At 40.1% G+C, this 14220-nt stretch overlaps 1 protein-coding gene across 2 annotated transcripts; it reads left to right on the top strand.

The window, feature by feature from the left end:
* The first annotated feature begins 9761 nt into the window (after positions 1 to 9761).
* Positions 9762 to 14007, top strand: etaa1a (ETAA1 activator of ATR kinase a). 2 transcript variants are annotated; one of them, XM_062448622.1, is made up of 6 exons: positions 9762 to 10196; positions 10411 to 10533; positions 10664 to 10740; positions 11193 to 11299; positions 11400 to 13096; positions 13297 to 14007. In XM_062448622.1, exons 1-6 carry the CDS (start codon positions 10031 to 10033, stop codon positions 13482 to 13484), a joined length of 2358 nt encoding a protein of 785 aa, XP_062304606.1. In that variant the 5' UTR covers positions 9762 to 10030; the 3' UTR covers positions 13485 to 14007. The 2 variants fall into 2 exon arrangements, with proteins under 2 accessions (XP_062304606.1, XP_062304605.1); XM_062448621.1 differs by having other exon boundaries at positions 11190 to 11299; positions 13297 to 14006.
* The last annotated feature ends 213 nt before the right edge of the window (positions 14008 to 14220 follow it).

Below are 14220 nucleotides of genomic sequence, written 5' to 3'. Positions count from 1 at the left end.
ATTTATCTCCCTCTTAAAATCAATTACTAATTTGGTTTGAGCATATAAGGGATGGCAGAAATGCAGGCAGTTATTTACTAACACATATTGAATTGACTACACTGCAGATTTAGAAAAGCACATTCAGTCGAACTTGGACGCTGCATACTACTCTTTGTACACTAATGATTCTTTTCCCATTTTTTTAAGATAGACATAAACATGATAGTTTCAGAAATGAATGTTTTTTTTGTGTCATGCTCCCCCCTCCTGTCTCTCTCCTGTGAGTCTTGAATTCCTGAGTGACTTGCCATCTACTGAGCTAAAGAGAGTGCAAAGTCCCATGTATGACTGCCATCTTTAGGGGGTTTTGAAAACTGCCTTGATCCACAGATTTTTTCTTCTAAATGCGTGAAAATATCAGCATATTTGTCCTTCAGAGATGTTATGCCACTTGATTAAAAATGCAAAAAGCACTTTAGGGACAACTTGTCTGTATACGGAAAGTTTGCGATGGAGACTTTAGGGATGACACTGTGCCAATTTCTAGCTGCACATCAACAGAGAGGGAGGGATATTAATTGATTTAAAGGGTTTTTAGCAATCAGTCAACATATTTATATACATTATATAATAAATATCATACTTTAGACAGTATGTACATTTCTCAGTACATGCACATTATCTGTACACTATATTAGAAAGGTATCTATCAAAATCAATGTATTTTTTTTTTTAGGTTCTTTTTTTTACAAAGAAATGTGTGGCAAACACACCAAAATAACTCACCAACACGAGGAAAGAAGAGACACAGAGATAAATGGCAGTGAATGTAAACAACTTTTGTCTGAGATTCTGGAAAAGCAGTCACCCTGAAACAATGGCTGGAATCAGCAGGCCTCGACCCCCGGGGGGCTCTGAGCCTGACACCCAGTGACGGATGAGCGGTCTCCTGCGGACGGGGGTTTGGGGGGGCAGAGGGGGGGGGGGGGGGTCGTCAGTGCATGACTTGGCTGTCAGGGTGCTGTAGGCATGACAGTCCAGGCGTCAGCAAGAACCTAGCCAAGTTGAGAAGGGGAGGGTGCAGGGACTAAGAAAAGATACTTAATTTACGAGAAATTCAAACCAACTCCATTATCAGGAGATGTAACTGAGGTTCACTTTTTAAACTTCTTTGTTAGATTATTTTTATTGGGCTGGGCTTCTAAACTTTATGAGTCAATAATTTAAAATGCTTGATTTCCTTTGTTTCTTTATTTCACATTTGAGTGATAACAACCCATGACTGCTTACGTATTGCTAACGTCTAATTCTGATTACACAATACATTGACAACACTGTATAACTCTGTACAAGTCTGGTACTACAAGATGCGTGGATCCTCAATCTTATGGTTGTCTTAGGTTCTGAGTCTCTGGGGGAAGAAACATAGACTGGCTAACATTTGAACAAGATGGCAGATAAGGCTTGTTCTCTTATGCTATCATGAGAAGAATTTGGTTGTTATTTCAAATGTGGGCTAAAACAATCAGTTACTGCTGGTGCAGGACAATACTTAAAGAAAGTTAAGACTAAATCAAAACCAGAACACCAGAACACTTCAAAATATGTACAATTGTAAAAGGTCCTGAATGTTCTGCTTAGTCTTTGATTGGAAATATTTGCGTTGCCTTGGCCTTTAATATGAACTATAAACTTTCCACTTACATTTCATCTTATCTTCTTTATCTTATTTACATCCTAAGAACCAGAACATATAGTGATAGTGAGATGTGTGATAATAATTAAATGTAAGGCTTTTTTTCCTTTACATAACTTGTAGGGTTGGGTCAGATTACTACTTGAAATATAATCAGTTACTGAATACAAATGTTTAAAAAATCATTTGTATTGTAATCTGTTGGATTACTAAAATGTTTTAATATCACTTCAAAATCAAACATTGAACACATTGAAACTTTAACCCAAAGAGTTAGACAGCCACACTCATTTCTGTTCCACAAATAATATTTAAAATAAAAGGCATTTAGCATTTTCAGCATTTACAGTATTAATAACTTATTATTTATCAGTAATGAGTACTGGTATCCAGCAATTTGTGTACAATTTTATTAGAATAGTTACTGAAATTGAACAATGATTTTTCACCAGACACCACTGGTTAATAACATTGACTATTGCATTGGAAATTTTAAAATAGGAATTTTTAAAGACATAATCAAAATGTAATAAAGTCATCCTTGACAACGTAACTTTAAATATAATTGCCATTTTTTTCCAATGTAATCTGGTCTGATTAAAATTACATACTTTTTGTAATCTGATTATATAATCCCAATTACATGTAGTCCTAGACTACCCAACCTTGAAGTTACTACAGATACAGAACCTAATAATAGTAATTACTAGGCATTTACAAAATATATTTTTTGAAGACATTGTTGTTCTGAATCAATACGGTTTATGTTAGATTTTGATGTAGATTTTGATGCAAAGCACAAAGTCAGACAGTCAGTCAGTCAGACGACATACAAACACACCACTCTGGCCTGAATAAACAAGGATGACAAGTTGAGATTAATGGAATTCTCTTGGTGACAAGGCCATTTATTTGTCAAGGTCTCTGGCAGTTGAACTTTGCCAGTATATTTACATTGGGCTGCAAGGGTCACACAGCCTCCCTAATTGATTGTGACCAATAAGTGATTATTGGAGCCAACCCATATGACACGGTCTACCTCTTTGGTGCACCAAAACTAGATTTTATGTTGTTCTTTTGCGCATGCAATTCACATTTACAATAAACAAGAACCCATACAGGCTATATCCCAAAAGCTATTCCTAATTTCAAAATGTCCTTCACATGTTTGAGTTAAACCTGCCCAAACTAAACAAGATTTTACTTTTTGTTTAGATTTTTGTTCCTAATCCTTGGCTAATTCTTCAGTATGGAGGCATGTAGATACAGGCAGTCAAAACATCAGGCGTACATTGTAAACCTATAGGAATTATATAATCTGTCTCCCTGAGTTGACGAGGTGTATGAAGGGATTTTGTCACCATCTCACAAGAGAGCAATCGGTAATTCGTACGTAAACACCGGCCTAGGAGGTATCAAGATATTTTACTGGTCCCAACTTTGGAAAAAATGTCATGGAGCGGTTAATGAATGAGCTTTTTGGGGTGTTTTTTTACTGTTTTACTTTTGGCGGATTTTCCGGTCACGCTAAAGGCGGTGCATTCCAGACCTCTCTCTCTCCGACACTTTCCCTCCATAAGTCCCACAGCAGCCTCATGTCTGACATGTCCGTTGTACTCAACAGACTAGAAGGGGAAGAGGGGGGTGTTTTTTTGTGTGTGTTTGTGTCTGTGTGTGTGTGAGCATGCGTGTCCGAATGTCTGTGTGTCTATGTGTGTGAGTGTAAGTCACTGTTTATGTGTGTGAATGTAGTGTTCGGTGACCCACTCTGTGTCTATCCACTACTAAAGTGCGTATTCCTGCCCATGTGTGTGTATTAATCGGTAGACGCTTTGACTTGAAGCAACGTTCTCGTGTCCCTCTCTGGGTTCTCTCAATAGGAAAGAATGTGAGAGATACATATGGTGATAAATACCCATAAGAAATAAATTGAGCTAGTGCCCAAGGGATGACCCCTTCTGGCTGGAAGACGAGGAGTCGAGAGAAAGAGAGGTAAAGGGTTTAAATAAACAACACAGCTCCTAATTTGGACCACATAATGAACATTAGTCTGAGCAGACGCAAATTCCTGTAGGACATCCATCTGAGAGTGAGGTTTTCCCCTTACCTCCTCCAGGTCTAAGTCCGTGACCTAGCCCATCAATAGTCTGCTTTAAAACAACAACTTGCCATGAGCTCATTCCCAGTCTTGAAAACCCGCCAAAGTTCTTCTCTACAAAGGCTTAGGATTTGTTACGCCTGTACAGTCTGAGTGAATCCAAATGAAAGTTGGATAATTTATGACACTTAATTAGATACTTGATGTAAGACGGATTAAATGTGTTCCTCCTTGGGCTTGGAAGGGGGGGAAGGTATTGAGTGTCGGACAGAGGATCCAGGAATCCAAGAGAGTCGTGGATCATTATTACCTCAGAGGAAGAAGAGAAGTCAAGTTACTCCAATGGGAGACATCGACCCACTGGGCAGGAAGTCACCCTCATTTAAAGAAACAATTATCATTTATTTTCCCTAAGAACTGCAAACACTTCAAAAATGGCAGCTTTTACAGGCAAGCATGAGGCAAGAAAGTGTCCTTTCTAAGGAAGTAAAATAATTGCTTGCACAAACAAAGGCATATCAAGCCTATATGAAGCAATTATGAAGAGTTAACTGTAACTGCTGCAGATATAATTCATAGTATAACATACATCACAGCATAACAGACTGTTATACGTAGGTACAAGAAAGATATTCTAATTCTGAAAGCCAAGATGTTTATCAAGTGTTTTTCCTGAGAGAGGAAGTTCCCCATCAGAAGTTTGTCATTGAAATTGCCATTGGCACTTGCAAACCGTCATCCTATTTTGTTAATGATTCTTTCTCTGTTTGCCTACCCTGTCTAGACGAGGGTCATTTTTCCTGTTTACTGAAACACCTAATGACATGGAATGACAACTAATCAATATCTAAGAGGAAAGTGGCATGTGGCGGAACCGTGTATTAATCTAGTTAATGACACTCAGTGTCTTGGCCTGACTCTGGTCCATTTACCTTTAGCGCTGGCTCAATTAGCTAAGCTTGTTAGCCTCCGGGCTAGACCTAAACAGATCTATTTTTCTGGCATTGTCAAGCTGGACAACATTCAATGTTCTGAGTCATGGTTTGTGTGGTGTAGAGATACTCTGTGCAGTTTGTAACAGTTTGTAACGGTTTGTGACAGTCTATAATTCCAAGATATCTGTCGTTTTCCCTCTGTCTCCCTCTGTCATTTTTCAAGCATGTAACTACCTAAAGGTAGTTTTTTTACGCATTCTATACAGTGCAATTGATCCCCCTATTGTGGTGTTTGCCTTCAGTAACATCTTACATCACTCATGAAAAAGGTTCCAACGTGCATCTGTTTGGGTAAGGTAGTTGAAATAACATGAATGAAATGGAGAATGTATATAATAAAGTGCTGCACAAATAATCACTAGAATCAAAGTAATTAAGATAAAAGCTCACGGCACACACATGCACCCGCGCGCACACACACACACGGTCTGGCACGTACTAATGATCAAAGCTACATCCCTCCTCTCGACCTCCGTCCCAACCCCCAATTTCCAAGCGACTACTTGGTCATCGTCAGGGGACGACCACAACAAAGAGCTATTGGGGGTTGTAGGGGTTGGGGAGGGGGGTCCTGATTTGGTGGGGCAAATGACCTTGGCTTGATGACATCATCACGAAGGAAGAGAAATTAAGCCATTAGCCGGTGGCGGCCGTCCCCTTGCTGTAAATCAAGCCCTTTTCCAATAAGCTGCATCCCTGTTGGTCATCCATCACAGGGGTGGGCGGCGGCCGAGCGCGGCGACACAGGAGCTGCCCGTCCCAGGAAGAGACATAAACAGTCATGGTGAGCCCTGTATTGGAAGTGGGGGTCACCCCCCCCCCCCCCCCCCCCCCTTACCCAACTGTAAGAAATGGAAAAGCAGCTAGTGGGCTAGTAATGTTAAAGCAATACACAATACTGAAAGAGTTTCTATTTTGTCACTGTCTCATGTCTTTAAGTGACTGGGATTGTATTCTGGTCATTCTGTTTGATAAGACAAGACAATGGGTTTGTGCTAGAAAGTCTGCGACAGACTTTATAAAACTGAGTGAAGTACAGTACTCGATATGGCTACAAATGGTCAACATTCTATTGTGTTAACTGTGTTGTATTGTGTGACTACTTTTAGCATAAGACAGGGTTCTGCAAATAACTAATAACAGCCAAATAACAGCCTTTCCATTGACATTTAATTTACAATAGGCCCTTGGCGTAAAATAACTTAATTTACAATAACTTTTTACGTCTCTCTGATGGAAGCGCACTTTATGTTCATATCTCAGGGGTCCAAGCAAAAGGTGTCCATAAAAGCAGCACAGATGGATAGAACAGAGAATTTTTAAGCTCAGGATCTGTAAGAACGATGCAACAGGCAAAGGAACATTTCAAGAGCTGTTTAAATGTTTCAAATCAGTGCATACTGTATTTGGTCAAAATAATATTGTTGGCCAAGACAAAACAATCTAAGAGTTTCATTGCAAAGCAATGATTGCATGCTGGTTCCCAATAGCCTAGTAAAGCTTCTCCATAAATTGAAACAGTCCGCGCCTCTAGAACAGCAAACAGGCTTCACTTTACTATATGAGAACTGTCAAGGGAACCAGGAGAGAAATTAGTCTGGGAAAAAAGTTAGGCGGTTATACAGATGCCTAATATCTTTGGGAACACATTCCCAATGCAAAATAAAGACTAGTTGCAGGTGCAAAAAATCTTGTGATAAGACAGTTTTAGTTAGCTTCAACTTATAGGTTCCTTGACCGATTAGAGACTAAATAAGGCCTCCATGAAAATGGTGTTTCATGCATTTTTCTGACTAAGCTAATTTACCATATAAAAGTGAATGTGCTGCAAGCACTGAACCGATGCTTTTGACTTCTTTTCAAAATAACACTATGAGGTACCAAGGGCAATTGGTTTTATGCAACATTAATTAACTAAGCTTCTCAGCCCTCAAACACAGCAGTTCCATTTTATTGTTCCTAGCCCTGCTGGAGGACAAGTCCAACCATGAAAGAGCACAGTTTTAGTTAAGGCTCTGCCTGTTTGTCTGTCTGTCTGTCTCTGTCTCTCTCTCTGGTAGCTAACCACAATAAAGCAATTCCTGTGCCTGCAAAGTTTGCATGAAGGCAGTTCCTGTACATGGAAGCACATTTCCAAGGATGGTTGGACATCTTGGGCACCTCTTGACAGGACGGTTTCATCTCTTTCCTCATGGCAGCAACGTTATGGGACTGAGAGAAGCAGTATTAAAGGTCTGGGAGCCATCTGACACACATTACAATGGAAAAGTCAGTGGCAATAAATGCTGTATTAAACCCAACCTAAACACACGCACACTTTACATTGAAACGAGTAAGTGGGCACTTTTTGAGGGCAACTTTTTGGACCACTTTCAGATGGAGCTGACTGAGCCACTTAACATATAATTTATGGGCCGGTAATGAAACTGTAACTGGAGTCATTTGCGCACATTAAAGTGTGTGTTGAAGTGGAAATCGGAAGGGGGGGGGAGACTGTGCTTTTGAAACATATTTCAAGTGCAGAGTCCATAAATGGTAAATGATGCAGCTTTAGTGTCCTTTTCAAGTTTTGCCAGGAGATTTCAATTCTGCACATCGTCCACTGTTAAAAATTATTTCTAAAAGTTAAAGGAAGACATTGGACGCGGCCAATGACATCATGTCTGTTTGGTCGGTTTCTCTGCTCCATGTGGCATCTTTGTCAAGTCAACGGCCAACACCCATGTTCCATTGAGTTTCATTTTCTCTGAAAAAGAACTTCACACTCACAATAAATACTTTCCAAATAACACTCTCTCTCTTGTCTTTCTGTAGTTAAGCAATGGCCCCACTGTTTTGAATTAGGACATCTATATTCTGGATCACTTTGAGTTCTATTTTTCTGGATGACACCATTTCAGGCTGAATGTTCCCGTATAAATGCCGTCAAAGCAGACCTTTTTCCATTTATCGAAAAATTCCAGTGCTCCCAAAGGCAGCGAACCACAAACTTAGTTCAGGCTACACTGTCTTTTTTGGAGCACCCTCTTCCTCACAATGACCTCCAGGCATTTTTTGGTTAAAGAAGGAATAGGGAGGAAACACACTGACAGTTTCTTGGAGATGGGGTAAAATAATACCAGGAGAAACAAAAATAAGCCATCACAGTGAACAAAGAATAAATGTGATCCACAAAGATCATAATGTTGATAATGTTGATATACTTTGTGAGGTGAATGGCTCTTGAATTGAGGTTGAACTGAGACCAGGGCTGTGGATTCAAATACAATAGACAATGGTTTTTAGCTTGCATGACAAACGATAATACACAAGTATGTTCTTAAGACACTCAAAGTCGCAGAGAGTGTGGTGCGGATGACAAACGTCAACATGCCATTGCAAGTGGAAATTCCTTCTAATGTGTCGTGTAAGCTTTGGTACACTGAAAGCTTAGGAAGTTAAAGTTAAACAAATGTTTCTAAAAACAAAGGAACCCTATCTGTTGAGTAAGAAAAGGTTCACATGACACTGCCAAATTTGCTCTGTGACTCAAGAGTCGTGTATGAGTTACAGTGACCTGTGGATCACGACACATACTCTTATTAGGCCCCTAAAGGATCGCTGGCACATCCAAGTAGATGATGATTGATGGTTGAGATTACTGTACACAGCATCTGACACGAGGCTAAAATCCCGTACCCTAAAATGACTGAGCCTCTTTATAAGAGCTTGCTCCATTGTCTTGGATCACATTTCAAAGACCAACAATGTTTTTGATTGTAGAAAGTCATTCACCCTTATGCCACTTTAATGCAAAAACCAGGTAGATACCTTTTCCTCCTTGACAGTTTCACGATGGATTCTTTTTCAGTGCATAGAAACACAATGTTTTCTTTAGCACAGCAGGGTATTCTATTCGAAGGCACTCGCCATGAAATATTGTGCATATCTGTCTTTGGCCACGAGCCAGTTCAGTGGTAAGGCATGTCAAGCTGAAGGGACGTTGATGAATGCTCCATTTTCGTCACAGTCCAAAATCGGCAGGGGAAACATAACTTACTCCACCCTCGTTGGAGCCTTGCGAGTATGTAAACACACTCACAATTAAGTAGGAACAGGGTTGGTGGAATATTTCACAATCTGCGTTAGGTCTAGAACATGGCTGTTTAGCAATACAGCAATCCAAATCTCATATGCTGGAATGCATGCCTAGGGCCATACTCGTTCTCCATGAGCTTGTCCCCGCTATTGACAAAACATTCAAGAACACCCCTTACACAAACAACCCTTGCTGAGCTGCAACTGTGGTCTGTAATGTGTTCCTCACGATTACAGCAATTGCTGTACCTCAGCAAACTCAAATGAGCTAATTCCTCATTTGAGACCAACCACCTATGGGCAGTCAAACAAATAATGTGCCTAGTTGTGTGGGGCTTCCTCTGCTGTCATGGTGTTCCCTGCAAGGCAAATGACATTTTGTTCGAGAATTTGCAACAAAAGAGGCCACTGAGGGATATGCCAGCTATTGGTTTGATGCTTCATACCAAAATTGGAAGTGACATGCCTATGGCCCCTGCTCTTTCATCTCACTATCATTTCTGCAGAGTGTTCGCATTTGGTGTGACACAGGGTGTTACTGTGACTTTTCACCAAGCTGCAGCAGTTACTGCCTCCAGCATTTTCTGTAAAAGAGTCTGATGAGGCCCATATAAGGTGAAACATAGAAATGCCCATAATGTGCTTGCAGAGATGTTATCATCTGCTTTAATGAAAGTGTAGGAATATTGAAATTATTTCTTCAACTGATGGATGATACAGCAAATATACAGCAATATAGCAGTTCAGGAGATTTGTAAATCACTGATGTAAAGCTTTTTTGCAGTGTATGAGGCCTATTTGACATTAGGATGACTAGTAGTTTCACGAAATAGCTGTCAGTTTCTTACACTTACCTTGAAAATGGGTAAAGCTGTTACTAATGCCATTCTGTCACATGCCTTGCACGATCAGTATGCAACTGGGTCCTAGGAAACTGCGCTCGACTGCGCGGCTGTAACGCACTATGTACGCTTTTCAACACAGCCATCTGCCGAAGATGTCGAACTGAACGATGGGAAGTGCAAAATGGCGGAAAGTTCAAATTGTTGCGATGTTTTGAATACTGTTCTTAATAAATTATTTCGCCTTTACTTATCAATACGATCAAATTAAATGTGTTCTCTATAAATATTGTTACATGTAATTGCTGAAGCCGGCAGCCAATTATTTTACTTTACCAACATGACAGAACGTAAAAAATACAGTGGTACTACGGTGAGTGTGACAGCAAGCACTGAGTGCGAAGTAGACATTTCGACAGCTAAAACCCAAACAAATAGATTGAGAAGAAGCCTGAGACGAACACAGCGACAACCACCCCTTGATTCTCCCAATCACTGCCATAACGGTACAGTATGCTCTTACCCAGTGCATGATGTATAGTGTATGTCGGGCAAGACGTTTGTTTTGATTATAGACTAGTTCAGCTGGCTAGCTATCTAGCGAACTGCTATGAAACTTCATTCACGTTAAACCAGACAGCTAACCTGCTAGTTAAAACCGTTTGTTAACCAGTACTTTACCCCAGGGATACAACAACAATTCCATTATTTAATTACCAGTTTTCAAGACACCAACTCGAGTGACAAGGTCAAGATACACCTATGCAGAGTCCCCACAAAATGACTCGGATCTTCAACAGGATATCATTTGGGATGCAACATCTCCCTCTCCCATCAGAGCAGGTAAGCTTCAACTGACATAAAATATACAGTTGCATGCAGAGTACTTGAGGGCCATGAGATGCTGTGAAGGAGTGTTGCCGCATAATGTTTCTTGTTTAATTTACACAATTTGCGTGGTGTTTCTCTCTAGACAGAAGAGGCAAGAAGTATTCTGCAAATGTTGGAATCGTGAACATCTCAGATATTGTCAACAGGATTGCTCCCAAGGTTTGGATACCAAATGCATGCTTTATTCCTAGAATGAGACTACATGTAGTACATCATATTTAAAATAAAATAATATTGGAGATATAGGCTAATCTTGTTATAGGATATTTCCTATAATATCCTATATATATCTCCTATTAATCATATTATAAGAGATCTGTTTGCTTATGGTAGGCATTGCTGATGATGATGGCTAAAAGCATATGGTCACAATCAAATGTAAAAATCCACCTTTATTTATACAGCTAATTTCATACCAAGAGGCAACCCAATGCGCTTCACAGAGGGAAGGGGGGGGGGACACAAACACTTGTGTTAGACACAAATTTACAGAGGGAAGAAGAAAAAAAATCACCTAATTGGGCCAATATAGGAGAACTGAAAAACTGTCTCTAAACTGTAAAACTGTCAAAACAATACATGTGGTCAGTGGGTTCTCTTTACTGTAGCAGGGGAGACCTGTGGTTCCTGAGTCATCATTGCAACAGTGGATAGGAGACAGTGCCATTCCCTGCACTCCTGAAGTAGAGCAGCCAAAGCTCAAAAGGAAATCCCCAAGGTGAGTTATATTCCTAATACAAATTGAGATACTGATCTTTTAAGATCTTGACCAGGTTCAAATTATGTTAAAATGCCTTATTATTTCAATTTTTACACAGGCAAAATGGAGTAGATGACCTAATTAAGCTGGCAAAACAGTTTGATTTTAACATGTTACGGCAAGATGAAGAGCATGTTCAGATACACAATGAGAGTGTAATTTCAGACATGTTTTATTTTGAGGATGAAAAGTGCCAGCCTTCACTATTTCTAAGTAATAGAGGCCTTGAAAAGGCACCATCAGCTCTACAAACAAATGTAAGAGAGTCTTCATTCCTGCTACCTCCAGACCAAGATATGGAGGATGACTTGAATTTTCTGTTCGATGGGCCAACTCAACACATAAGTGGCAATTTAAGTCAGAATTCTCTAGCTCGGTCATTGGAAATGAAGACGGTTCAAACTGCATTCTTCAAAGTTATTCCTGGGAAAGATACAAATTCAGGACATAGTGTTGTGCCACCTGTCAGTTCTTCGCCTCATGTCAAACATGGATCGACGCATGTGGATTTTGACGATGACTGGGAAAATGATGATTTGCTGGATGAATCATTTGGTTTTGAGATGACCCAAAATCCACTTGGCTCTGCCCCTTCTAAGCCTAGTTCAATGCAAAGAGGATCAAATGAATGTAAAACCAGTTTTAGTCCTCCCACTACAATAGCCAGTAATGAATGTCAGAGGTTACAGAAAGAAAAAAGTGATCTCCAACCAGCTGTGTTGGAAGAGCCAGTTAATACTGTGAGAAACAGAACAACCTTCAGGCTTGAAGCAAATCCTAATTTCCAAGTCAATATCTTCACAGAGGCACCAGCAAAGATAGAATCTGCTTCAGAGTTGGTCAAACCAGGAAAGTACAGTGAAGTTCAACAATGTCGATCAAGTACTCTTTCACTTGCAAATGTGATTTCTACAGTAGCTGGTTCCCACGGTGAGCAAACCATGGAGCTCCATTCAAATGGAATAAAACCAGGGCCACAAGCACCATTGTTTCATCAAAATACATGGACTCCTACCAGCACATCTACTTCCACCAACTCTTGTCCAGCAAAACCTTCTCAGACTAATTCAAGCCAAAAGCCAGAAGAGAAGGAAGGGAATGAAGAAGATAGTTCAGCCTTCCGTTGCGACAACTGTATTCCTGAGGATGACCTGGATTCGTTCTTTGCCTTGGACGATGTTTGGGATGACAAAGATGGTGACGATGACCTGCTGTGTGAAGTGTGTGAAGATCTTGAGAGCCAGGTGCAGAGTTTGGAGGACCCTCCTATCAAGAACTTTCAGCCAACCAGTCAGGTACAAAACCAAAAACCTTCCAGCATCCTTCCAAGCCGTAGCACTTACAATGTAAATCCCCCAAATCGGCCGGCACAACCAAGCAATCCCATCATTGCCACAAATTCACTGTCGGCCCCTGGAATTAGTGGCATCTACTCTCTCCGAACGAACCGAGTTTCATGTCAAGAACCCTTTCCTGCTGTTAGTGGCTATAAGAAGCAAAGGGGCAACAACTTTGTTGTAAAATCTACATCCAACTCCACCTTTATGCTGCAGAACCATGGTGGAACAGAGCCATATAGATGTAATAAAAGCACTTACCTAACTGGGAGCACAACCAATCGCCAGTGGCTTGGGAATGAGACAGGGACGGTGTCTGCGGCTCGTGTAAATGCATCTGAAAACTCTGGTCAGTTCACCTTCAAGAGACCGTCTGGCTGTGTGTCCAGTTCTGTCACGTCTTCAACCAACACTAAAGGTAGGCAGTACAAATCTCACAAAAAGTATTTACTGTTGATAATGTGTGATTCCACGTAGATGTATGTACTAATATGCAACATTTTAAATCAAAGGAAAGTAAGTTAATTGATAGATTAAAGCTTTATGTTATAATCTGCCTAGAATTCTCTCAGTGCCATGATGGTACAACACCTTGGCTAACCCTCCACTTTTATACAGTTATCGTGGGCATTCAACCGGAGAAGGATGAAAAATGCTCAGTGGCAGAGATTGAACAGAAGAAACAGCAGGCTATTGCCAGGAGACGTCAGCGGATGCAAGCTGCCCAGAACCTAAGTGCTCCCCTATTAAGTAATCTACAAGCACATGAAATCCAATTTAAGCATTCTAAAGTCTTTCAGAATTGACATACAGTGGAGCCATGGCTGGTCATCTGGTATGGGTCCACAAAGACTGGAACACTGACCCAACAAACATCTGCAGATTTTTATTTTTCAAACTTGTTGTGGACTAAGATCAAGACTCGGTACCAGTCCTTTACGTTGCTCAGTCCATCCCATCACATTTTGATCTATATTCCTGCAAAAGTTTTGATGATACAACCTTGAGTAAGATAAATAATCTTTATTTTCGTAGATCTATTTAAATTCTCATCAGACTGTTTATTTCTTGTTTATTACTGGACATGGCAAAAAGATAAACAAACAGGACATTGTTCTCAGTTGGTTAAATTAACAATGCATTGCAGTTTCATTTATTGTTGTTGTCATGTTTTTTTCATATTTTTTTATAATGATGATTCTAATAATGGCACTGCCTGTAAGGTGGTATACAGATTTTATTTAACAAAATAGGGTATTTCTCAGCTGTGAATGAATCAATATTCAATTAAATGATTTATTTATTTTAAATAAATATAGGGATGTGTAATTATTGCCTCAATTTTTGTACAGTGGTGACATCTAGTGTGGCCCGCCGAGTCTGTAACTGACACTGGTTCTGCCCTTTCAACTAGATTCTCCCTCCTCACTAGAATACAGAAACAAATGACCAGACAACAACTGCCACTTACTATGAACACCTGATTAGAGTCAAACACAACAAGACAAACAGCGCCAGGGTACAGAGTATTGTATAGCTCTT

The sequence above is a fragment of the Osmerus eperlanus genome, chromosome 22 (assembly GCF_963692335.1).
Source record: "Osmerus eperlanus chromosome 22, fOsmEpe2.1, whole genome shotgun sequence".
Classification (NCBI taxonomy): Eukaryota; Metazoa; Chordata; class Actinopteri; order Osmeriformes; family Osmeridae; genus Osmerus; species Osmerus eperlanus.
This window is presented reverse-complemented; position numbering and strand designations above follow the sequence as displayed.

Coding starts and splice junctions, on each gene's coding strand:
- etaa1a (XM_062448621.1), top strand. CDS start 10,031: ATGACAGAACGTAAAAAATACAGTGGTACTACGGTGAGTGTGACAGCA. Junction 10,197..10,410: donor TCCCAATCACTGCCATAACG/GTACAGTATGCT, acceptor TTTAATTACCAG/TTTTCAAGACACCAACTCGA. Junction 10,534..10,663: donor TCCCTCTCCCATCAGAGCAG/GTAAGCTTCAAC, acceptor GTTTCTCTCTAG/ACAGAAGAGGCAAGAAGTAT.